The sequence below is a fragment of the Bombus bifarius genome, unplaced genomic scaffold, assembly GCF_011952205.1.
Source record: "Bombus bifarius isolate JDL3187 unplaced genomic scaffold, Bbif_JDL3187 scf7180000008213, whole genome shotgun sequence".
Taxonomy (NCBI): Eukaryota; Metazoa; Arthropoda; class Insecta; order Hymenoptera; family Apidae; genus Bombus; species Bombus bifarius.
The window spans coordinates 401,962-429,341 of NW_022884516.1; the positions used below are offsets into that span (position 1 = coordinate 401,962).

General features: G+C 40.9%; 3 protein-coding genes across 5 annotated transcripts in view; all 3 read right to left on the bottom strand.

The window, feature by feature from the left end:
- Window positions 1-422: 422 nt before the first annotated feature.
- On the bottom strand, window positions 423-4,078 carry LOC117210983 (major facilitator superfamily domain-containing protein 1-like). Its single transcript, XM_033454486.1, has 7 exons — window positions 3,609-4,078; window positions 2,218-2,494; window positions 1,734-2,150; window positions 1,344-1,655; window positions 1,154-1,266; window positions 838-1,076; window positions 423-766 (listed from the first exon to the last, which is right to left on the bottom strand). The coding sequence occupies exons 1-7, from the start codon at window positions 3,745-3,747 to the stop codon at window positions 722-724; spliced, it is 1,542 nt and encodes a 513-aa protein (XP_033310377.1). The 5' UTR covers window positions 3,748-4,078; the 3' UTR covers window positions 423-721.
- Window positions 4,079-4,271: 193 nt separating this feature from the next.
- LOC117210986 (chromatin complexes subunit BAP18) overlaps window positions 4,272-27,380 on the bottom strand; it is a 43,389-nt gene continuing 20,280 nt past the window's right edge. Inside the window, exons 2-5 of one of the 3 annotated variants that reach the window (XM_033454492.1) lie at window positions 5,852-6,047; window positions 5,430-5,521; window positions 4,793-4,891; window positions 4,272-4,698 (exon numbers count right to left, since the gene is read on the bottom strand). In XM_033454492.1, the coding sequence (XP_033310383.1) occupies window positions 4,425-4,698; window positions 4,793-4,891; window positions 5,430-5,521; window positions 5,852-5,869 (483 nt within the window). In that variant the 5' untranslated portion in view covers window positions 5,870-6,047 and the 3' untranslated portion in view covers window positions 4,272-4,424. The other 2 variants (XM_033454491.1, XM_033454493.1) reach the window with 2 other exon arrangements.
- Window positions 6,729-9,423, bottom strand: LOC117210985 (probable RNA methyltransferase CG11342). Its single transcript, XM_033454490.1, has 3 exons — window positions 9,240-9,423; window positions 7,967-8,183; window positions 6,729-7,438 (listed from the first exon to the last, which is right to left on the bottom strand). Exons 2-3 carry the CDS (start codon window positions 8,171-8,173, stop codon window positions 6,884-6,886), a joined length of 762 nt encoding a protein of 253 aa, XP_033310381.1. The 5' UTR covers window positions 8,174-8,183; window positions 9,240-9,423; the 3' UTR covers window positions 6,729-6,883.

Below are 27,380 nucleotides of genomic sequence, written 5' to 3' on the forward strand. Positions count from 1 at the left end.
TTTTTACGTATAAAATTACTTTTGCCAAGAAAATAATAAACATTTCTTAGATAAAAAATGTTTTTAATACGTCTTTTCTATGACACATTTTATAACAAAAGCAAATTCATAAACTTTTATTTGTTATTCCAGTCGTATGACAAAAAGCTTCGATTATTATAAGAAGAACGATATAATATAGCGTAACGTATACTACAATAACGTTGCAATCAATGCATGATAACTTAATCTTCTTAACTTTTGCTTTGAGTTAACTGTACGTTACTAAATGTGCGTTAAAGTACTCTTATATGCCACGATTGTTACATGTTACGAGTCTTAAACGATAAGTAATTTGAAATATTTATGTAGGTTTTCTTTTAAATAAGACGTAGAAAATAATTCTTGATTTGTTCGTGTTAAAAACACGTTATTTGATGGTGTTTCATAAAATCGTATTATTATTAACATTCGTAATTACAATAAATGCCAAAAACAAATGATATATAAGTATATCTTTGCCACTTGTCAATCATTGGCATATTAATTTGTCGACGTAAGATCTATTTTTCTATCTGTTACAAATGAATTATATGTAATTCAGGCTATAATTCAAACGTATAGATTACGAAATTATCACAGATTAATGCTGTGTAAGAGGAAGACACAGTGAGCAACTCTTTTACCGAGGTTTTAAATGAATATAGCTATTTATATTTTAAATTCATCTAAATAAAATGCATCATCGTAATAGCCGGTGAATTGGGGTTTTCACGTTAGGTGGTACCTAAAAGTATTCGACGTATTAACGGTATTAAAAGTATTTTTAAATCGTTTTAAACAAGATTGCATGATTACCATTCCTCCAATGCGACAGAGATAACGATTTCTAATGCTAATGTCAGATTGTGGTTGTAAAAGATCGTCAGTCGATAAATCAGAAGTTGATTCCGGAGCCAGTAACTTTTCTCTTTCGAGACTTTCCGGTGTACGTCGAATTTCTTCGTATTTTTCTCTCTGACCTGGCGTCATATTCAGATAGCCACCACTAGTTGCTACATCCGACACCCAGATCGCAACAGCGGTTATTAACGAAACTATTAAAGCGTTAATTAGAAATTAGTATACAGACGTTTAGATCTCGTCGAAATAGCAATGCGAAGGAAAGACATACTCCATAGCCAACCCAAGAAAAACATTTCAAGCATGAAGTATCCACCCCGGTCAACGATTATACCAGCTAATATCGAAGTTGTAGCCAAGCCCAAATTTTGTACAGCCTGTGCACTGTAAATAAAGGATTTTGTAAGATTAACTGTCAAATATTTCAAAGATATTTAAGGAGTGCGTTAAACTTTACTTACATTCCGTAAGCAGTACCAAGCTGATATTCTGGGGTAACAAGTGCGATCAGTGGCCATAAACTACTAGCAAGCATAGAGTATGCTAATCCCATAAGAATCATGCATACATAAGGATTTATATATGTGAATGCGAGTAGTCCATGAGCTACTATAGTTGCAAGAATACTGACAAACATCCAAGAAACGTTCTTCCCAGTTCTATCGACAAGATAGCCCAAGATGGGAGACGCAATAGCTGATATGGAATACACGAGAGAGTTAACCATATTCGCGTTTGATGGTTCGAACGCGTACTTTCGTTCGAAAAATACTCTAAAGGAAAGAATAACTTAACGTAGTATGTAATTGCGTAAAATACAATTATACAAATTCCTTATTAGTCGTACTTACTTTCCTAATGCGATGAACGGGAATATCGCAACGTAATAAGCAATGCAAATGACGGCGATCAACCAAAATATTAGTTTAAAATCTTTAATATCGGTTAAACTAACGACTTCGGTTTCTTGCCCCTCTCCCCTTCTTAATAATCTCTCAGCACGCTTATCCATGATACCCAGTAAACATGCACAGATCATAGAACCCACACAGGTAAGAGCAGCAAGAAAGAGAACAATGCCGATACATTCCGGCCCTTTATAGTATTGAGACACGTAATTATAAATCGGTTCCATTACTAAAAAGTTCACGGTTGATCCGACTCTAGCGAAACTTAGCTGCAAACCAAACACCAAGTTCAGTTCCTTTCCTTTGAACCATAAAACAGCATAATTATTTTGAGCGACGGCCAATGATTCTGCGCCAACGCTGCAAAGGTATGGAAATTAATACCAGAATCATAAAAGCTGTTCCAAGCTTATAGAGAAAGACATACCCAAAAACAAAGCGACCGACCATCATCACCCAAAACTCGTTAACCATAGCTCCAGCTGCAAATATAATCTGACCGATCAGCGTAAGTCCCATATATATAATTGTTCCTAAACGTATGCCAAATACACTGTCCAATAAAAATCCGCCAATAAAACATAAAATCACGTTTGGCCATGAGTAAATAGAATACAATAAAACAAATTTACTAGTTGACATCTGCAAGTCGACTTTAAAGTCATCTTGCAAAGCACCAGGATTGTCAAAGCAGAAGTAAGAACCTGCAAATAAAAGCATTTCGTTCGATTAATTGATACGCAGATAATGAGATGCAGTCGCATGATAAGCGAATCATTGATCGCTTAAGAGTGCTCGAGAAACGTGACTAATATATTGGGTTGGCAACTAAGTTATTGCGAATTTTGTCATTAGGTGGTATTGACAAAACCCGCAATCACTTAGTTGCCAACCGAATACATGCGATTCGAACTCGCGCAAATGCATTTTACATGTCTTGTTGGTATCGGAAACATCAACAAGTGGGGGAAAAAGTAAAATATCGCGGACGAAAGAATACCGACAAGATGATACGGCTTGTCTCGGGCCATGTGCAAAATGGACGGTGTCTTATCTTATTCCATTCATAAATGCATGTTACGTTGTATACGTGTATTGAGCATTTTATGTCACTTGGAAAACCAATAGAAAGTAACTAAAGCACGATTAATAAAATTTTCACAGAACAATTACTCAAAATAGTTTCTTGCAAATCAATAGAAAAGAAAAGTAATAAGCATTGATTAAAAGTAAGAGTACAATTTTACATTATTTCTTAAAAAGCTTATTTCCCTAGTATTACAAAAAAATGTATAAATGAAGTATATAAATCATTAAAAAAACGTTACATAAATACGATGGCAATAGAGGAAACTAGAATAATCAAATGTACGTGATTGTTTAGTTTATTGTCAAATAACGAGAATCTCATAATTAAATACATTTTCGATGTAATGATAATAACAATTGAAAAAAATTACGCTTCCTATAGTTTTATAAGTTCATTAGTATTTCATTATGATACGTGGCAGATAATAAACGTCAAAGTACGGGCTTAAATGTTCGTGAAAAAAATATCAAATCAATATTTTATATTATAAAATTTAATAAATAAAATTATTGCAGGTTGCGATTGAAATTACTTTACGAAAAACTTCATCGGAAAGAAATAACAGATATTAGTCATCCCGATAACTGAGTTCAAACTCGAGTTTAAACATTTAATGAGGTCATAATGTACCGAAACAAAAGCGATCAGATATAAATAATGAACAATGGCTACTTGATCTGGTTGACTTGGTTGTAAAGATAATTGAGCAATAACAGTGACAGTCGTACCAAAGCCTAATAGGCACATCAATGCCAGGCCAAGAACTTTGTACAGTGGCTTTTTAGGACTGCAGAATCCTTGTAAGGCGATCTCATCATCGGATCTCTCCAAAGTGGTCTCTGGACTTTCTAATATGCCTCCTTCCATCGTTACGTTTCCAGTCGTAGCGATATTTTCGTGTTTACAAGCGTCTGGCACAGCCACAGGTGCCCCGAATTGCAAATGTTCACTCGAGTTCACCGTACCGATCCATCACACACTGATCGAACACACACGAGCTAATCTCTTTGTACAATAAGATAGCTGCGACTCGATTAAGAAAAAGAGAATGCAATAGGAGATGAGCTCGTGCGTGCTGCCGATTAACTACTTGAACAAGTTAGGTTCTCTGTCAGTCGTCGCATTGCTAATCTGTCAATCACATGCGTCACGCAACAGAACTAACGTAACGTAAGTCACGAAACTACATGATCGTGCGCGAAACCAGAGAATACCAAAAGATCGACAAAAAAATCTCTATTCGATGGGATAGACGAACATCGGCATCAGTCGGAATTGCTGCCAACAATTTGACGCGTCTGTGACGCTGGTTTTTCAGCTTGTAGCGCCCTCATTAAAAACACTAGTAGATGATCGGTCGGTAAGAATGTCACGAAGTAAATAATCGTAGCTGACTTTTAAAAATCTATTTGAGAAACATAATTTATTGAAGGTACATATTTGTTACTTAACGTTAAGCGCGTATATTATATGAAAATTATCTTATATTTAAAAATCTAGATAAAAAAAATTACATATGATCAACAAAGATCAACCTCGGCTTATTAAGAAGCTACTTCTTCCGTCGCACCTTCGAACTCGAGCTTTACTTGACACTCCTCTGGTAGTCCCTCAACATCCACTTCCGATTCCGGCGCATTTAACATGTTCAACGTGACTTCAGACGATTTCCCCATTAATCCTTGATTTCCTGTTTGTTGCTTCGATACTTGTTGAACTGCCGATTGTTGCGTCGACTGTTGAGAAAGCATTTGTTGTCTGAGCGGCACGCCAGCTTCCTCAAAAGCTTTCTTCTTTAGCGTTGTTCGAATTTGAGAGCTAGAACGCCGAAACGACCGGTTAATTTTGGGTCGAGACTGACGCATAGAAATTGAGGAACAGCCGTGGGCTCGATGCAGCCTTATTCACTTACACCGTTCGTCCCTTGATGTGTTCGCTTATTTTGTTCAAGTCTTCACTGAAGGTCTTTACCGAGTGACGGAGCATCTCAATTTCCTCGTCAGTCCATTTACTACAGATTAAGCGACACAAGGAGTTATGTAAAAATACGGCCAGCCATCTTTTTTATGCTTTTTATGGTAAAGCGATAGTGATGCAAAGTATTTAATTATTTAATTCCCAACTACACTTGTAAGCGTAAAATCTATAATACCTTTTTTATCCACGTGCATTGACAATTTGTAAAACGTATTAAAAGGAATACAAACGTAAACAATATTTAAGTTATCCTTATATAACGTAGGTTAAATATAACATAAGAGAAGTTAATAATATCTTCGTGTATTTCTTAATCGCAACGAATGATAAAGTTATAGCAATAAAAATTTTCAAACTCAAAGGATGTACGCTAATATAGTACTTGGACAAAGCTGTAGATGCACAGTATTACGTTTCTGATTGGTTAATGCTTAAATACGTCAAACCACGTGACATTCTCCCGCGTTTCTCTAGAGTACATAGTTTCATATAAACTTAAGCGAAAGCATTAGACGCGCATTGCCGCTACTTATGACAAAAGGCGATAATACATATGTGTTTTATTTAATTACCCTGCTGGCGAGTCAGTCGTAGGGTGTAATTGCATCGTCAATTCTCCCAACTTGTTAAATGCTGCCCCGGCTGCGGTGAAAATTTCACCAACCTAAAACAGATAACGTTTAAAATGTTGATTAATTCGTCAGACATATGATTAATAGCGATATATTTATTTTTTCAGGAATTTTCATCGAGGAATACAACTTATACTCGTCTATCAAACAATTTTATCGAAGAAAGAATAAAAGAAAAATGTTAGAAGCACTCATAACCTAACCTTGTGTCCGCTTACAGACTCCATTGCTAGAGTACTCGAGGATAAAAGCACGTGACTCACGTAGAAAAAGGAAGACGAGCGGTGGGGAGGAACGACCATTAAATATTATATGGCGGGAAACTGCCTAAAATCGGCGACAATGGTTGCTTTTTTGCTTACCTTGCTCGCAGAATTCATGTCAGTTTGTTGTTATGCTGGTACTTCACCATCAGCGGAACAAACATTCGTACGGTATTGCCATCTCGCGTCGTTCTCAGAATCCTTCCCTTTAACAATTATAACCTCAACTTGTTTTGACTGTTTATCCTTTCTGCCCCTTTTTTCTCATCAAACTAACGAAGATTGTTGCCTTTAACTGAAATAATCATATCGATTCTCGTCATATTACACAGGAACTAATTACGAAAACATAATATAGTAATTTCGATATTTATAATGCACGGATTCACGTAGTACTGAAATATTTCGATATTCGCGCGATTACTTATCATTCGTCACTACAGTGGTGGACTATACTATACTTTTACTATACTTCTACTATATTGTTGGAATAAAACTGACTTTTCGAATTAACTTACCGATATGTACACATATCGCTGATTCATTTTGATTTATAAATATAACATACAACAATGTGTATGAAAATAATGAGATTAATTTAATAAATTAGGTTTAATCGTACAGAATAGAAAATAGGATGGGTATATGTGAAAGAAAATTTCCCAAATATTAGATCTTTGCTTTCCAAATGCATCGTATGTATATCTCAAAGGTAGCTGTTATTTATAATAAAAACAAAAAAATACAATATATCTTACTGCCCAGTGCAAGGCAAAAGAATCTTGCAAATTTCAGACTCTTCTTCTGTAAATATAATATTGTAAGTGATATTATTTAAACCGATATTTAAGAATAATTACACACTGTTTATAATAAAGAAAATATTAAATATCTCGCATATTTGTAAATATATTTATACAGCGTGATATAATAATAAAATATATTTAAAAAACAGTTACCGGACCTATGATAGAGAGAGAGAGAGAGAGAGAGAGAGACTTAAAGCTATCAAAAATTATTTCAACCATCGTATTTTAATGTTTCCAATCGCATTCGCATAAGAAAAAATCGTCGTTCGGTCGTTTGACTTCAATTAACATATGGAGTCTCATCGATCTTGGAAGCGATAGCTCACATCTTTTTATAAATTAATAGACTCCGTTTCCACTCATTGTTCTTGGTAATCGTGACTCTTCGAAAATTGCAAAATTCAGTCAATATGCGTTCAATATGCGCTACTGGATCGCCAGTGAGTTTCAACGTCTTCAATAATGGAAAATCTTCACCCTTTGATCGTTTGAGCCTTCTCGACGCGTTTCTATAACATTTCCAAAGCTGAGGTTCTATCACGATCATGTTTGTGATCGAACAAGCCTTTTGCAAAAATTCCATCAGTCCTTGGTCCCCGTGATTCAAGTGGATCCACATCGTAACGGAGAAACAGAACACAACGTCGAAGCGTGACTTTTCCAATCGACGAAGATACTTGTCCAGTGTCCCATTACGATCCTCGATCAAAAAATCGAGACACTCGAAAACGATACGATTCGGCCGTGGATTGCGTTTCCGTGCCCGTTCGATTAAGATAGGATCGAGGTCTATGCCGAGCAAACAAATCTCCTTCGGTAGATCTTGATCGGTAGATAAGGTTTTCTCGAGGAAGTTGTGCAACGCGACTGTTAAATCCTGAAACCATTAATACGATTTGTGATTTTTACGCTCGTTCTCTGGTCAAGAAACCTCTTCTATGGCCCCGTATCGTTTTGTCAATTGATTTTGTACCACTAAATTACTAATACGACCGAAGTAAGTTTGTTCAATGGAATTTTGAGAATTTTGCCTAATATTGCCTAAATATTGCCTAAATGAATAGCTTCTGTTAAGAAGGCTAAGGTATAACGTGTAATTATCCGATATAAAAGTGAAATACTAGTTATTCACGATATAGACAACGATATCGACCGTTAGCTTCGATATTAATCGACGCAATCTCTAGTAAGTCATTGGTAAATTAAATGTATGCGTGTATCACCGACGAAGCGAATGTTTCTCCTGTTGCTAAAAAGCATAGGGCCGGAAGGATTTCAGGAAGAAACTATGTTCCGAGCGATATTCGAAAAGGTATAACACCGTCTAAATTTAGGCGCTTGTCGTTTGTAACTTCGGATCACGGTCGACTCGTCCTATTTCGTCTGACAGCTGTTTCAGCCTTACCCCCGCGTTACAGCCAACGTCTAGGCCTACGTATTTCCGGTCCGGATGGGTCGAGTGCCACACGCCACACGGAAGTTGTCGCACGCGCTCTTCCGCAGGATGGAATTGGTAATAATTCATGAAGTTGCCGTGCCTGCTAGCGCCCGGATCCGTCTTACCTCTCCGTCTTTCCTTTTCTTCCGGAGATCGCGCTTCATTCTCCGACATTTTCCGAAATCTAAAGCAATTGATAATTAAACGCCATAACGTACTTTAAACGCTGGTTGCTTAGAAAGATGTCGAAAGATATTCGGTAAAACGGCATAATGTTCTCCTCGTTTCGTACGGGTTAAAAAAATGGCAAGCGTACCGTGTTGTGTGTATTTTTGTTGTTAACGAGTTACCAAGAACCCTAGAAAATGTTATCTTATCACAGGTAATATACGGCTCGGAAGGACCTTCGATGTTTTAATATCACTTTTGCATGTACTTCGGTAATAATCTTCGATGTTTTTAGATAAAACGCGTCTATAATGTTTTTACGTACAAATTAGCCAACATCGGATAGATTCACTTTTAACGAAAGACGTTGTTATACGTAAAAAAAAGTTAGAAGAGACCGTTAGAAAATTTATTTGAAAGGAGACTTGTAAAAAGTGTAATTCCATCGTCGTAAAACGTTTCATAAATTACGACAGTTAACAACGAGAACGAAGATGTAGTTTTTTTTATCGTTATACGCTTCGTATACGCGCGTATATATATTCGTATGTGTGTATTAAGCGTTAACTACGTTGTTCGGATATAGTTGCATAAGAATAGCACTCTTTGTCGAACATTTTTCAAGAAAGGTAGATTCTTTTCAAATATCGGTATAACGCACAATCTTGCGCGTATAAGAAGAGAAGTATGTCGAAAAGTATCGCCACTGTAATATTTCACGGATATTTCTACTTTTATTTGGATCGAGCTTCAAGAGGACAGAGTAGAAGTAGAAACGCAGTAGGATAATAAAACGCGATGGTAGACCGATCGTCGGTTTCTATCGAAACTTCATCGTCCGTGAGATTAGATCGATGAACGAAAGAGGAGGACGAGGATGTTTAGTTGGTAATAACGATCTTAGCACGTAATACCGTCTGGACGGTGGTTTCGCAATACTTGGCGAGCATCGGTTAAAAACAATGCACAAGTAACCGCAAGACGGTCGTAAATACGTGATAAAGAGTGATAACGAAGAAGGAATGGGGGTCAGAGGCGTCGTAAGAGCGGAAGGATCGAAGAGATAATTCACCGGTGTCCACGACCCAAATAAATGCAGCCTTCGATCGCTGTGCTCGTGCTCGTGCTCGTGCTCGTGCTCTCGGCCACGAGGAAGGTCTGAGAAATCGATGATACATTGTCTTGCCATTCGCGGAGAAACTCACTTTCCCGACGGTGTTACTTGCAATATTTTTTGGATTCGTGTCTCGCTGTTGTAGATTTAAGGGAGGTGTTTCTTCCTTCAACTATTACCTGTAAATTTCTTTGTCATGATTTTATAATTTAATAAAAACATACATGTTATAAGATAACGATCGACTGCCAAAGCTTCCGAAGTTTAACGATAGATGCCAAAGAAATCTAATTCTTCGTCGTTTGTAAGCCTATTTGTAAGCCTATCGCGTCGTTCGCGCGAAAAAAGGCAAATACGTTAAAAAATTCTTCGAAGGACAATTTCGGGAGAAGCGAACAAAGAAATATAAAGTAACATAAAGCAATTGAAATTATACGATGGATAATTCTAATGTTACAAGTAACCTACGCATCTGTGTACACGATGTTCGTCACATCTTACTTTTTATTACTTTTCGTGTCCCTTACGAAATATTTTCTTACGGACGTCGTCTTCGTCTACGTAAAACAACGATCAGATCCTCGTACTAAATCGAAAGCTAAAAACGCTTTCTATATCGAGCGACTATAACTGTATAAATTTCGTGACGCATCGTACGAGAGGAATTCCCGAATAGCTAGTTTCCAGAGATTTCGGATATGGTCGGGTTGACCATAAAATCCACAAAGATCGAATAACCGATGTGTCGGGTGGACGAGCAGCACGAGCCCTGCTTCTTTGTGTTATTACTTCTGTTACTCGCTCTCTCTCTCTCTCTCTCTCTCTCCCTGACTCGCAGTCAGTAGCCAGCGCCATAAGGTAATCGACAAAGATAGGAAAGAGACAGAAGTAGGAAGAAGAAGAAGAAGAAGAAGAAGAAGAAGAGGGAAAAATAAAAGCAGGAGCGGAATAACTCGCAGAGGCAGGTGTTAGATGCATACGCGCACCGGTGCGGTCCAAGAACACGACGTCCATTCTCTACGGATCATGGGCCTGGTCGCGGCAATTTCCTCTTTCTTCGGCTATGGCAGATGCGCCTGCAGACCGGTGCAGAGGCATGCGGTACGAGATAACCAAGATTATACGATGGATACCTTAGACCTTAAAGCAGGCAAGCTGCCAGGGAGTATCGAGTCCCGTGCAGAGGCCACGTTTTTTCTGCCTACCCAGACAGGCCGCATTGCCCACCAAATATCGAAGTGTACGTGCACGCGTACGTATTTCACGCGAACACCGGAGTAGAATTACTTGGGATCGAAGAACGAGAAAATGCCTCGTTTCAGCGTCGTCGTCTCGGTTTCGGTTCTCTTCTGCATCGCGGCGATCCAGCGACGATGCTTTCTATGTAACTTTCTATGTACGTTCCTTCGGCTATCGTATAAGAATACGATATTCCAAGTAAATAGCCCGGCTACGCTAATAGCAAGTATTCGCTAAAAGCATTTCCGTTTTCTGAAACCAGATACTTTGTGGATTTTGTAAAACGCGAGAACCTTTGTACGAGAAACGTTACTCTTTCATCGAAATTTCGCGAAAATTTGGCACCTCGTGCAACAAAAAGGAAGGTGGTTTCTTCGACCGTATTCTCGGCATATTTCCATTTAAAAAGACACGTGACCTCGGATGATCGATGAATACCTTACGAGGAACAGGCTGCCGCAACTCGTATCGCGTCTCGCCTTTTTCCTTCGACTCGTTGCTTAACGCGCACAACGCGTAATAATACGCGCTGCTAACGAATTGGAAAATTACTTGGGGTATGCAGAACTCGGATTAACCCTCTCGTTTACTCGCTGGCAGGAAAGGTCAGAGCCGATCGCGCACCTTTTCGCTCGAATCCGAAACGTAGAAAATAATAATAGGAAAAGTAGAATGTTTCGACGAGATCTTCCAACAACGTTAAGCGTTTTGTCGTCCGGTTTGATCTGATCGAACGATCGATGTTTTTTTCGGAATAGAAACGGAATACGACGAATCGTATCGACGACGATCGTAGAATCGATGACACGAGATAAAGAACGCGTTCAAAGGTAAAACAGAAGAAACAGAAAAATGGGCACGATCCCCGCTGAAAGGAATAGGCTACTAAAAAATACAATAGCGATCGGTATCCGTGAAAATCGTCAAAGTACTCGAACCTTTACCATTCTTTCGTTTCGGAAATATAATATCGATCGCTCTTTCCAGACCTGAGAATTATTTCCCCTCGCTATTATTCTCATTTACATATGTACGATGGCTACCCTTCTTGACTTTTCGTATTTTCGATATAAATAGATTATTTGGTGACGGTATGGCTAACATTTACTCGCGTAATGTACAACAGCGCGCTATATTTTACACAGTAAGGAAATGAAACGAGGCTTACGAAATGCGAATACACGATCGTTTAACTTGCGCGTTAAGAAACGTTAGAAAGGGTTAACGAGTGTATAGTCGATGAAACGTACTCGGAAACGCTTTAAATCTCAATCCGCCGAAATCTTTTATCGAAAGCTGCGAACGTCGAGTCCCCTTTGTCTCTCGGTCGATAATTTACGAAGAAGCTGAGAAAGGCAGTTCGAAATTGTGACGCGGAACTCGTGTTTTCAAAAATGTCGCGACCGATTCCCTTCGATCCTCGAAACTCTAGTTCTATATCTGCCTCTGTACCGAGTCTCTTTCACCGTGTCTCTTTCACCGTACAATTTTAATCGGTCGTTTGGACCGTTTAGTTTTGAAATTATGCTATCGCTGATCGTAAGCATCGTGCAAAACCTGTAATTCTTACGAAAGCCGCAAAGTACATGAATTTATACCGGTTAGTCACCCTATCCCGTCTCTAAGTAACTCGTAGTCCGTACTTCGTACCAGGTTAACACACGATCCAAAGGATTTGGCAACACACCATAGCCGGTTGGAGGCGATTTGGCAATTCGTACAGAAGCCAAACGTGCTCGTGACACGGCCGCGTTCGATATTTGCCAATACCCATCTACTTCGTGTCTCTGGACAATTTCTAGCAAGTTCTTCTCGATGCATCGTTTTGTTTCTTGAGAAAATGTCATCGCCATCTTACCTTTCCGCGAATAACGTGACAGGAGGTGCACATTCTCGTTTGCATTGCTGATCCGCGTTTTTACGAGAATATAGCGTTACGAGTGTTTGTCGTTGCAACGACGTTCCGTAAAGAGAGACGATCGCTCTTCCGAATTCGGACCTTGTCCGTAGATGTACAGGCGTATTTAGAATTGCGTCTGACGTTTACCGTCATAAAGCCTCTGAACATCGAATGTACTCGACTCGCGTGACAAACTTCCTCTTCGATCTAACCATACTAACGATATAAGTACAGCTAATAGGTACGAGACGAACGTAAGAAGGTAAATTCACGCGTATCGTATTTATTTTGGACGATCGCTCGGCACGTCGGACGAAACGTTTTTTCGTATTTCAGCAAACTGTCGTGCTTTCGAGACGCGTAACTCGCAAAATGCGAATAAACAGGCTAGTTTTCAGCTACGAAGGACAACGAACCGAACGAACTCGTACGAACTCGTCGGTTCTATCGGATGATGCACGGTCGATGCTATTAGTCATCGTTCGTTACCGTCATCTTTGATACCGAAGCGAGGAACACCTCGAGACGTTCTAACACGTTGCGACATTCTTTGGCTTGTGCTCCTTGTAGAGCACGTCATTGTACCCAATGACAGAAGTAACGTAAACAGATACGTTAGTGCGTATAATTGGAACTCGCCGGCAAACTTGACGAGATAATTTGCGTGTAATTACGTCGAAACGTAGCGCGAGTTGGTTGCAGGAATTTGTAAGTAACAGCTAATAACGAAAATAACACGTTCCAAATCACCAAGTATTTTTATGCGCGCGTTGTATCGAACGTGAAATTGTATCTTGGTAATAAATTCTTCTACTTTCGTACATGGTTATTTCCTTTTTCGTACGATTCGACCGTAACTTTTACTATGTTTATTTAAAAAAACAGCATTCGTTACTTTTGATCTATCCTAGCATCGTATTCGAGAATCACGTTGACAGTAGAGAACGTTTGGAAATAGCGATAAAATCCCTATCAACGCCATTGTGTAGTGACGCTACCGTTCCAGTTCGTTTGACTGTTTTCCAACAACACATATGTATACATATAATCGATGATCGGGCATTCGTATAGATCGATAAGTCGTTAACTAGTAATTTTGACCAAAAGATAGAGAAACCAAAACCAGAAGAAACCGTGGACGAGCGAGAAAGTTCGGAAAGCCGGATTCGCGAGTGCGAATTACATTTCCACGTGGCATAATGACCGCGCGGCAAAAGAATAGATACGTATTTCTGTCATGGGATGGGATGGGATGGGATGGGCTGGGAATGACGAAGAATGGTTCGCGAGAGGGACAGCTGACGTCGGTGATCTCTCGTTTGATCCCTTTTCGTCGCTTGGCCCGAAATATCCGAAGAAAGCCCGTCGTCGGCTTTCGAACCAGGTACGGTGAAACGTTGCCGGAAGTTGGGTGTAAAGCGATCCTCTCGTATCCGGCGAATCGAACGCCAGCGTTTTCTATGCCGAGGAAATCCGCTTTTCTCGGATTTTCCTATCGGACGGAACGAACCAGCGATCTCTAAAGACGACAAAAGGTGCGGCGTTTTTAAGCCGCTGGAGGTCGAAGCGAGATAAAGGGGCTGGGGATGCGTGCACCGTGTTTGTCACCTCGAATGGAGGAGAAAATCGGTATCGAACGTCTCGTATACGGAAAGCACGTGTTCGAACCCATTTGCCGGGGATTCTCCGCAAACACGACTTCGTTCGTGTTCGAGTTGTACTGCTTTTATCATCTTCTTTCCTCGGCAGTTTACCGTGTTGCGTTTGTCGCAGACGGGAGGGTCGGGCCTGATCGTTAATCCTCTACAAGTATAGATCTGTTAAAGCGGATGTCCTTTCTCGGCACTCGTAAAACCGTAAAACGGAAGTTTCAGCGGAATAGAGATTTTCGTTGTATTTACTCGTAAACGTTTTACGGACCTTATTGAAAAAAAAATTGTAAGGCTCGAGTGCGATTCCTTAGATCTTCCAGTCGCGTTTTCGCCGTTTTTCCATTTATTTAAAGGAAACAAAATCGACGAATCTCCTCTTAGTCGAGAAACTTTTATCAAGCACGCTATTACGTCAGTCTATCCGTTTATTAGCGATACGACAGGAATAATTTAAAAAACGTAACTCTTCGACCGCAAATTTAATAATCACTGTACGTTCGATCAACTAGAACCAATTTCTTTTCTATTTCGAAATATCTCGTTTGTTTACGGTGTTGTACAGATTGGAACGTAGTTAATCGCTCGCAAGATCTAACCTAAATAACCCTAAAATAGGGTTAGTATCTGTGTCGCATCGCGTCGTCTTGAAACACCATTTACTCGATATTTTTGTGACGTTCGATCCGCTACGATATACTCGATCTAAGGTGTTTCACTCGAGTCGAACATCTAAATTATTACAGCACTTAAAGATAAGGCGTTGCGATCCGATAATCGAAAATAAAAAAATTGCTTTGATCGCGTCTTAAATCCATGCTCTGCGCATCGACGTCTGTTTTTCGTACGTATCGATCGACGCTGAGACAGGTTTAACGACCCGAGACGTCGAAACCTTGAAGCGACCTCGAAGAAGAGAAGCGGCGAGCTTGATTCGCGATAATGTAGATATAATAAATCAGCTTAATTTATTAGATCGAACGAGCACATTGCGGTAGGACGATAATGGGACGATAATGCACGTTACGCGTATTTAACTATCTCGATATCTGCCAGCTAGCTAGCTAGCTGTCACAAAGTTCACGTACAAAAATACCTTGTTTATCGAATCCTGTTGAATCACGATGTTTCCAGATCGGTACAATTCCTTCGGAACTGTGTAACCACACGATTCACTTTCGATCAAAGATCGCTCGAAAGTCTACCGTCGAATAACACAGCGTATCGCGACAGCGAAGAAGAGAAAATAAATTTTCCCTTGATTTACCGCAGAGTTATATACTTTTGTGCAAAAGTACGTTGATACGGATAACGAGAATTCCGAACGTAATAAATAAGCCGATAGAATTAGTTAATTTATTACTTATTATAACGTTATCCGATCTAAACTTATTTTTTTCTTCGAGATCGCTTCAAGGTCAGGATATCGTAGATCGCCGAATTTCGTTCGACGAGGACCACGACGTTGCATCGTAGAAAACGTGTCAGTACGCGAAAGAAAAAAAAAAAAAAAGGAAATGTCGATGACCTTGGAATAATCTTAAGATAACCTTGGCAAGATCGTTTTCTATCACCATTGAATATACGCGTTGAAACCGTTTAAATTCCTCTTACAATTATTTATTTATTTATTTTTTTTTTTTTTTTTGTTCTTATCTTGCGCAGCGGCAGAAACGATTTAGACGTTGGATTCAAACGGAACACCCTGTACGTTCGACGATACGCATATACTTAACATATTCGAATCAAAGTATCGAACATTCAGCGTTCAACTACTATTTTTTACTATTTTTTATTTTGTACGCGGTTTCCTCGGCGAAAGAACGTACCTGTTTAACGAATCTTTTTAACTCGACTCTTTTTCTCGCGAATGTCTCGATATCGAATAAACGTCGACGACGTAAAACTACGTTTGCGTCGAAAATTACTGCACGAGACGCGCTTCTCCGAACGTTCGAACGTAAGATCGTCAAGAGAGTAAGCGTTGTTGGCTGGTAATACGATATATCGTAGGATTACGGCGGAAGCTCGTCTTATAAGCGACACTGACATATCCGGAATAAGAGCCGAGGAATTCTAATTCGACCGAGCTGGATACGATTGAAATCTGTTTGTTCAGCCGCTCCTACCATCCTTACGCTCGTTATCGGCTATTGTACGGTGAATCCGGATGTAACGTGGATTCCTCCGTAACGCGGATCGGTAGGACGCGACGAAAAAATCGTCACGCTACCTATTCGTAGAACGCGACGAACGATTCTAACGTAACGCGTTACGTAAAAATACAGTTTTCCATATTACTTTGAAAACGTGGTTCTTACGTATCTACAAGCACGTACGTACGAGGAAGCCGATATAGCTATAAAAGGTATACACCTGAACTATTATAACCCATGTAGTCTGTATATGGCGGAACGCCCGCACCTTGTACTTACCGTACTATTTATAACTCGACGCGCATACACGTATATGCAGATGCATGCCTCTTAGCGTGATAAAATAGGCACAGTCGTGGAAAACGTGGGAATATCGTCGCGTAATTAGGTCGCTTATCGTTTCCCGGTGACACGAGGTGCGTCGTCGTAATCTGACGCGATTTGTCGCGAAATCGATAACACCGACGTTTCCCGATTTATTGTTCGTTGGCACGCGATCGAAGTATACGCGCGGACATAGCACGAGGATCGAAATCAGCCGGATTGTACACCTACCGGCGTTGTTTCCATCGAAAAAACGTAGGGTTCTTTTTCCATCGACGAGCAGAATGATCTTTGATCGTTTCTTCTTGCGACTTTGTCGAAATTAGGGGGAACGTATCGAGACGCTGAAATCTTTCTTCCAATTTCAAACGTTATTGCGTGCTGTTATAGTTGCCGGCGTATCTTTATAGATTATTGTCGCGTCCAGTCCGACGATTGCGGTCGCGCGATCGTCAGTTCGTTACCAGAGACGAACGGTACTTTGTTAAGAGGCGTGTGTTACACGAAAGTAGGTACATGTGTCTGGCGCTACGTCCAACCGTCGCATACGTACGACGGTATGTGCCAAGCGCCGTATCGAAGAGATTGAGAAACTACGTTATACGTTTGCGTATATATAGTATGTAGTTTGCGACGTTGAATTTCGAATAAGGAAGCGGTACTTGGGATCGTTGCCGTACTTGACGAAACGAAGAGAAGATACCGGTGAGTGATAATCTCGTTTTACTTTTATTAGCTCGCGGTGGTCCTTTGACGTTCGTTACCGAATGGATACCTATGGAAAATATATCGTCGATAATCTACCTGTTCGCACGGATCGGTACATCGCTCGAGATTATCGAACTCGGCGAACGGCCAGTTACCCAGAGACCTGTAAGCGCGACACTCGTTGAAACGTTCTTAAGAACCGAAGTAAATTTTCTAGTACAGGATTGGTATCTCGCCTGCCTGTACTCCGGTTAACTCGTGGCACGCCACGCGCTACGTATCAACGTCGAGGATCGCGATATGCCTCTAAAGCGTACCTCGAGTCGCTTCGATCACGCACTAGTGGCAAATCTGTTCGTAAATATGGAATCTTGAATTTTTCAAGTTTTTAACGCGTTGCGATACGATACACGTAGTACAGATACGTATAACGGAATCGTATCTTCAAAATATCTACCGTAATATAATTTGAAGACCGAAAGCGCGAAGATCGAAGACGAGATCGATCTATGTTCGATCACGCGCGACTCAAAATCGAGATGCGAACGATAATCGGCGGATGTAGCTTCGCGTGAAAATTGTCGCCGACGTTCGACCGTCGAAATAGCTGGAAAAGCATGGACGGTATCCGTCAGTGTCATTTTCGTCGTACTCGATGTTACAGTCGATGCCATCGATATGCAGTGCCATGGCTGAAGAAAAAGCAATCCCGTCGAAACGTAGGACGCATCTAATAAATCTTCGAAACGTAGGAACGAAGAATTTGGCGAACGCTTTCGAGACTCTGTGCGTGTCGCGAAGGATATCAGGCGAAAGACAAACGATTCGATTCGGCTGGATTTTGATACCGTCTCGCGCAACTTTTAAAGCTTTCCATGTCATAGACACACGTCGTTGCAAGGAAACGCTTATCGCTCGTTTTGTATACGCGATACGAATTGCGGTAACGAGGATGCACTCTAGTGCCCCGGTTTCTAGAACATTTCCGTTTCCGCGTCAGCGACTTTAATAGAACTTGGGAGAGCGTTTCTCGTTTAAGAAACATAGTTGCAGTCATCGAGACGCCGTTACAGATACGCAAGACCATTGCACTCTCTGTTTTCTTGATCGTCGTATTCCGTGAAAAGGAAAAATGCTACGGTAATGTCTGCTTCGCGATAACATCTGTGACATCGCTTACATGCATGTTCTACGTATACTCTCGGTATAGCGAAGCATAACTCGTTAATTTATCTTAGCAGTATCAACGATGGTACGTTTATTCGCCAAAGAATTGGAATTTTTCGAGGCAAATTGAACGAATAGATTTTAATGCGATATTATTTTCCGAATTTGTCAAAGTTCACGTTCGTTGAAATTAGCTGGAAATGTTTATTTATCTTTCGAAGAAAGAAAGAGAGAGAAACGATTCTATGATGTGGAAACGTATTAATTAAACGCGTAATTAACATATAATATCAAGCGTCGAGCGCAAAAGAGAAACGCGACTATTTGCGTAATGAAAAATGCATAGTTTTAACGGGTGAACATAACGGCAGACATAACTACACGTATATCCGTCTTCTCCCTTCGTACGTACGTTCGATGATCGATTGTAAATTCGTTATACATTTCCCAACTATTTTTGCAGCGGAATAAGTCGACGCGTCCGACATTCTCGAAACCGTTATTTTATTGTTTACGTTCATGCGAATTACATAACGCGCGATACTCGATGACAAAACGACAAGAACCGCTATTTCCATTTTTCCGATTTCAACGGTTAATATTTTCTTTGGAAACGCCTCGTTTAACTCGTAGTGAATTGAGAAATCGCCGCGTTACAATGAAAACTATGTTCCACGTTGTTTCATATCGTTGATATCGAGATAAGTGTACGCGTATTTTACGAATCTTCTAGGAACACGCAGCTATCGAGCATTCGGCTATTTTTTATCGATTTGTCATCGTAAACGTTCTATGCGTAATTTCGATCCCTTTAGCCGCGTATACTATCCCTTGGATGTGGTCGATAAATTTAAAAACTCTATCTCGTTGTCGAATTTAACTGATTTTTTACGAAGCTACTAGATAGACGTAAGATCGGTCTATTACCATATATGACGATTGTCCTGAACGATATCGCGTCAGACCGTCGACTTCGATTTCCGTTAGATGAAACGGAAGAAAGCGTTTTTCCGAATAAAAAACGATTCGTTAGGTCTTTGGACGTAAAGTGAATATAGACGGAAAGAGATGTAAAAAACGGGCAACTTAGAAAGTCACGGTGCAACGTCTGAAATCACGCAATTGCAATTTCCGTAGATGTCGGCGGGTTGGTGAAACATGCGTTGCATCCGGTTTGTCTTTAATTCGTCGTTAAAAATCCCACGGTCCACAGGAAGAACGAGTAAAACTGGATCACGGGCGAAAACACATCAAGTTCTTCACCAGGGGAAAGAATACTTATAGTCGCTGGGAAGAACAGCGAGGTAATAAAAGTCGACGCCGATGCAAAAGTTCGTACAAGTATTAGGACGCCTAGCCGTTACATTTGTGAAAAAATTCCAAAAATATTTCAAACGGTATATCGGAAAATAGACAGGATACGAAGGCGATAATAAATTTGTAACAAAGCAGTTGGATAATAAATAAAACGAGCGAAAAGTATTCGATTTTTATCAAACGTTCCCAATACTTGCCGGTATCAACGAACGGCGACATACGCGGCGTACGTTGAAGCAAAAGTTGAAAATTACGAAGCTTTCCGCGAGATAAACTCGTTTCTTCAAAATTTCGATTCGGTATAAAAGCGTGGAAAGTCTGGCGAATAGTACGCGGATGTCGAACACAGAGGATATCGAGTAACCTCCGTGATCAAGTCCGCCAAGTTTTCGAAAGTTTAAAACCTCTAAGATTTTTAAGTCTAAGACTCGTGGTAATTTCGAACTTTGAACGTACACGCTTGAATCGATCGAAATTTTCGCGATACAAGAAAATTTGGAACGAGAAGCTCGAGATAAACACGCGGCTGCGATTCGAAATTCTCTAAGAAAGAAACCTGTTCGTAATCGTAGTCGCGTTTCTCGAACGTTTTTCGAACGAAGAGGTAACGACGGAAACGTCGTAATCTCGACGAATTACCCGCTCGGTTCGACTCTATCGAACAGAGATACACGGACTAGTATCTGTTGGATCGGCGGAAAAGATTCTCTCGGCGGCCTTCGGACACGATCGATAAATTCTCGTACGATTACGATTTCAAGGGGTTCGAGCGTGTAACTGGGTCATCCCGGCAAGGATACGTCGCGAATGCAATTTATCGAGTGCTCCGAGCCGCGAAGAAAACCTCGTTCGATGTCAAGTTCGACTATCGATTCTTTCGAATTCCCTGTCCTTGCAGATTTCGTCTCTTACCGATCCAATTTTCCCATTCCCTGTATTAATCGCATCTTTATTCCGCATCCGTTTGTCCTCAAATTTTATTTGCTTTGTATGCTTTTATTTGCGACAATATGCGTACGTTAAGCGAAACGTCTGTGAAATGGAGATATCAAAAATATCAAGAACATAAGGCAACAATTTTTATATCGTAAAAAATAAATCGCTGCATCGGGTTCGCTGCATGATGGAAGATGAAAATGGCAGCCCGTTTATTTTAACTTAAAAGATAAGCAGGATATAAAATACTAATTATTCTATTCTTTTGCATATTACTAGCATTTTACGAGTTTTTTTTCTTTTTTTGCTACTTGATATCATATTACAGGCTTACGCGGTTGATTGTAACAATTTTATGATTGCGAGACACTCGCAAATACGATGTAAACGTAGGATTTACGAGACGTAAATAAATAACGTTGAATAAATAACGACGACATGGCCACCCAGCAATTATCATAAAATATATTTATTCGTCAACCGTAATTAGTTAAGTCGTCGATACCGTTATTTTCATCGTACCACTTAATTACATCAGCGAATTTATATAAAATACATTTAGCATGTTAAATCAGTGTACGATATACGACAAATATAGATCCGATTAGGACACGCACTTGAAAAATGTTGAGAAAAATGACCGATTAGATATGGATACTTTTTTGTACGGCTTTTTTGTACGATTCCGTCGCAGCGAAAGGGTGACTTACCTGGTACTGCTCGACCGTTTAGTTTTCGTTTGCTCGTGAAAAATAAATTACGATCGAGCGCAACTGCCTGTCCCGACGAGAGAAATAACAATTAACGGTCGTTCGAGATAGATACGTTGGCGGTTTCGCAACGACAGGATACATTACGGACGATATGCCTACAGTGAGAGAGAGAGAGAGAGAGAAAAGTACATCGTTTCAAGGGAAGTAACGTTTTTAAAATCGGACCGAACGACTCGAGATTTTGGAAGAACGTCCTTCTTAAGAAGAGAAAAACCTCTCGCCGCATTTTCCTCTTCGAGACTGTAATAAAGATCGAAGAAAGGAGCGACGTACGCGGAAAGACGTACGAACGTTTGATTCTTGGGCCAGAAGCGACGAAAAAGCCGCAAAACGTACGATACGCGGAGCACGTTTGCCGGAGAGATTTCGCTTCGTACGACTCCAGCAACGATCGCGAGCTTGGTGGCTCGCGACGATGGAGCAACGATTCGTTAGCTTACGTTAGAAACGTAGGATCCGGCCGACCTCGAGATCGACGATATCGCAAAGTGCGCGGTTGCGCGGTCCTGACCGATCGAATCCGACGCGTCTGGGGACCGTCGAGCGAAGGTCTGTGCCGTGGAAAAAGGTTGGACGATGCTTTTATCGCGCGGAATGGTGTGCCGATCCTTAGTTCTCCGCGGTTACGAAAGAACAAGCCGCTTCGTGAACTACGGGCCGGGGATTGGCTCGATTTGTTCACGTGCCACGGCGCGAGGCGACCGATTGAGAAACCACCGTGATAACGAGATCCATAAAATCCATCGTCTCTCTCTCTCTCTCTCTCTCGTCTTTGCCGCAAATTCCTCGTCTTCTCTCTGTCGCTGTTGTTCGAAAATGCAATTTCGTTGCCACCTAATAATCTACTTTTGCGTCTTCTTCCAAATTTCCAACAAATTTTTAAACGGACGAGAAACCGTTAGTTACGCGAATAAATCAATTATTATTTATTGTACGATAAAATCAAACCAAGCATCGAGATCACGTTGAATAATACGAATTCTCGCGAGCGGAATGCACGCTAGCGTAAAACCCACGCAGCGCTGTTTCACAATAGTCAATGAGATATACATATAATATGATAGCAATTATTCATATTTTTGTTCTACTCGTCCGGTTGCATCAGCGTGTTGCAACAGAGCGAGTTCGTGCGAAACTCGCCTCGCCTCGTCTCCTTTCCTTCCATTTCGTCCCCCGTTTCTCAATGAACACGGCCAATATTTTTTCGTCTCGCGAAATTAATAACGTTCAAGGTAAACGTGGTTCAGGGATCAATACCAAAAGTCCATTGCGCGTCGCTAACGCGTCTCCTCTTTTAACGATCACGCTTTGTTTGAACAAAAACGACGAACGGAAAATCGTTAATAAATAAAGCAAAGAATTCCGCTCGTTTCGGAATTCGATCTCGAAATAGAATTTTCGCGCAAGGTTCTAGATCATGCGCTCGGTGAGTTGGTGGAAAATAAGACGCGGTTACCTCTCGAAACTGCCGTATCGCCAATATCGAATAGTATATCGAGCGCGTGATACATCGCAAAGAGATACTTTTGGCAATAATTTAAGTGTTTCTTGTTTTTCGTTTATCGCCGATATTAAATATTACGATAATACCGTTAGAAATTAAACGAATTGACTACGTGTCCCAGTACGTTAGCCAATTGGCAATTCCGAAATCGTCGATTCGATCGTTTTTAGAAGATGACGACGGAGCTAAGACAATACCCGAATAATATCCTTAAATCGGTGTAGGACGACTTTTGCACGGTACCGTGTACGAGAAGATAGTTTATAGTCGAGGACGATCGGAGGATCGAACGTCATCAATGACGCACGATTTACCAATCCTCGGTTCTCTCTCGTTCCTCCACGCGCTTCTCTCTTTCTGGCCTTCGTTCGGCCAGGTAGAACCGGCCAGACCAGCCACAGTTCGCCAACGGGAATGAATGAGCGTACGATACGACGCTACCGAAGAAACGATTGCAGCACTTCGCTTCCGCAATGCGTGCGAACATTACCAGAGAAACACGAACGTGACGAACCGTTCGCTTCCATGTGCTTTACAGTCACGTTTTCGGGAATTACGATCGGAGCAAATTAGATAAACGTTCGCCGTAGTCAAGTTGCAACGAAGATAACTTGAAAATTAGTCGAAAATATTTTGATATCGGTGCTATGCTTTGTAATCACGTTTTCGATAATTTACAGCGATCCAATGGTATTTTCGTATAGTGGATATTTTGCAAGAGACGTTAAAAATTTCGTTCCTTAAAACCGAAATTCCGACGTTTTGAAAATTCTTCCATTCAAATTCCGTTTCGTTCTATTTTGCGCTATTTTACTCTATTTCGTTCTATCTTTTTCTTTTTTCCACTTTATTCCACTTTAGTTCGATCGAATCACGCGCGATAACTTCCGATCGTTGAGTTTAATCTTGCGAGCCTCTCTCCTACTGTCTCCGGTAAACGCATTCTCTTGTTGTATCGCTAATTTTCTTCCTATCTGTCTTTAGAGAAGAAATTGCAACCTCGATTAAATCGAAAACCGTGCCTTGATCGAAATTCTCAACTTGGTCGGTAAAAGGAATATACAACGTCCTATGCGCGTGACTCGTCTTTCGTCAACGGCGCTCTACCAACTACAACTACGAATAATTCGAATCGTTTGAAATTAATTTTAATTCGTAACGATTCAATTCCCATCAAAGTATCGTCGAGAACATTTCCGACTCGATCGCTACACGAGATACGCGCAAACCAAATCGATCGACTCCATCAGCTTTCACGCTTACATCCTCGTAAGTTAAGTCGTGTGCCGAAAAAAGTCGCATATTCCAGTCGTATTTTCGATTTATTCCAAGCTTGGTCGATTTACGATCGACGAAATAACCGTAGAATGAAAAGACGAGCGGAAAAATAGGAAGTAACGGTACGTAGCTCTCAAGAATTTTTTAAAAGATCCGGCGATAATTAAAATGGAATATCGTTAAGACGAGGAAACCAAGTTACGAAATTGAACCGAAACTCAAAATATGGAATTAAAAACTAAATAATACTAAATTTATTATCGTCGTAAATTTCATCCAAATATAACGGTAATATATTTTTCATACAAACGATACGACAACCTCGTTTGATTTTTACGCGATGTCGATTTCTTTCGATTCTTCGATTCGATCGTAACTTTCGCCGATAGACGAACGAATCGTTGTATCCGAAATATTTCCAATTTGATCGACCGCTCGACTCGCCGCCCGTGTTCCATTTAAGAAGTTAAATATCACGTTGTCTAATATCCGTATAACTGGCGAAAGACGAGACGATTTTAAGTAGCGCGTACTTTCGATCCGATACGCAATACGTAATACCAAATACTCGATCGATTCTTCGACCGATTCTTTCCTTTTCTTTTCTTTTTTTTTTTTTTTTGCATCGTGATCGATATTGAAGAGGTTGACTCTTTTCCGTACATGTGCGTGTTAGTTAAAAGTCGTTACGAAGCCGATACAGTTGCGGCAATTACGCAGGAGTCGGTTCGGTTGGTTGCGCGTACGGTTGCGTTACACGTATACAGGGTGATCTGCAAAAGAGACGAAATAATAATTGCCAGGCATATCGACGATTACCAAGTCGTGGTAATTTCGCGAGTCACGGCAAAAGCTACTTTTTAAAATCTCGCAAATTTCGGTTTAATCGAATCGTGTTTTCGATATGTCGATTTACGCGACAAAGTTACACAGATAAAGCGATCATTAGCGCGACCTTTCCGCGATCTAGCGGAGAATCGTAGTCTCCGAAAAGTCTGAAATACCTCGAATCCCAGTCGAATCGAAATACCAGTCACCCTGTATATTCGCGTGGCATCGCAGCTACGCGGGAAGGTGACGCAAAGTCGAGCGTGGACCAAGATGTCGCAGTAACGCAGGAGAAGGGTCCACGTGACGCTATAATGCGCTTTTCAGCAGCTCGACGACGTTTCATCGGATTTTCGTTGCGGTATATTTTCGACCGACGAACTCGCGATTCCTCCTAGGCTCGCGAAACCGCTTCGGTGTTAACCGTCGAACGCGATCGTGGCAACCTTCGAGCTTCGCGACGATCGGATTACCGGTTTGTCAGGAACTTTCTGATCGCACGATGTTACTCCGAGTAGGTATCGGTGGCGTTTGCTTCCAGCAGTGGAGATGTAACGCTGATGTGGCAGCGTCGTTATTTTGCGTTCAACGAAAGGATAGATAAGACGAATAAAATTGGAATTTTTTATAACGGCCAGAAAAAAAGGTTATCGTCTGTTTTTGCCGTATCTACCGAGTGAGTTTAAGAAAAGGAGCGAAAACTAAAAGCGTCAGAAGCTTGGAATTTCGTGTTAAAAGACAGAGAGAAAACTAAGAAAGAAAACTACTTTCTACTACGTACTATTTTAACATTTTTACGAAGAGTTATTCGTTTGGCAGGAATTTGCTCCGACAGCGTCGGATTCTATAGATGTTTCCGAGGAAGCAACGATCCAGGAAAAGTGTGGGAACGTTGTTCGACTCGAACCGATGGGGAAAATAGCAATGGACAGCATGCGCGTGGCGTGATGCCGCTATACGGCCATATTGTTCGTCTGCCGCGGCTCGTCGGTTTCGTAACTACGCGTAATCGACGCTCTTGCTATACGCATATTTACGACGTTCGGTTTCCTTTGTTCGTTGCTTTTTGTCGTTTAGCTTTTCACGCGTTCCTCGATACTCGATACACCGAATTACAAACAGCCGTTAAATAATTTCCTATTGGCGAAAGTCGTAAAGAGAATCGAAAACGCTCTCTCGATCTCGTTTTAAACCGTAGAAAAACAAAGTGGAATATGCGAAAGGAAGAATAACAAAAAATCAAAAGGAAGAATAAACAACTGGAAGACGACGAGCGTATATAATTTGAAAATTTTTAATAAAATCTTTAATGAAACATCGTTTACCGTCAAAGGTAAAGTTAGTGCTCCAAACTTGGCGTATCTTTGATCGCGACGCTGTTTTTATTGAGTAGAATATCGAGAATTATCGACCAGTTACGACATTCTTATCGTAGTAACCAGCTGGCTTTTAGATTTAATTTTTCCAGATATCCGAAAGTTGGCAGCTTCTTTAAGCACGAGTTTACGAAGCAAATACGTATTTCGAGCGAATTCTGTAAAACACGAGGCTCGCGCCAATAAACTTTACCTTTGCGTACGGTGGCAGCTGCCTATTCGTTCCTAGTCGTTTCTTTCTTATCTTCGTTATACGTTATATACGCGTATACGGTATACCGTGAAACTGTAGTCGGAAATCCGAAAAGTTTGAGCTAGCATCGCGCGAACAGACGTACTCGCGCGATGACCGCGTCCACCGAACCAGCATCTTACAACGCTGAAACACCTTGCGTACGAAAGAAATCCAAATGGCTGCTATTTCCCTTGCCGATATCGCAATGTTGCCTAACGATTGCGCAAAGGAAAGCACGTAGAGTGATCAGATTTTGCCCCTCCGTTGCGTCATTTGTCATACGCACGTAGGTGTGAAAAACGTTGCTCGTTGGATGCGTGGTATATATTTAAACGTTGCATCGGCTGGTGTTCCTGAAGCGAGCTGTAAACACGGCGGCGCGTGGTGGGGACGGCGCTGCGAAAGACACGGCAACGCGAACCTCGAGTCGAGGTCGGCATTCTCTCGTGACTGTCGCTTCGCTCGTTCCCCTCGGAGAAGCGTCCTCGAAAATCGACGAATCGAGCGTTCATTGTCAGTCCCGGCCAGCCAGACTACTATCCGCTACGGGCAATATCGGCCTGCTGATTTTCAAACGCGTCCGTCCTCGCGTCCAATGCCTTCTCTTCCTCGGTCGACGACGACCATATATACCATTTGGTAACAGCCGTTACCGACAGCTCGGTCGTCCTTCGAAAAAATTACGATTACGAAAATAGGTATTTTTGGA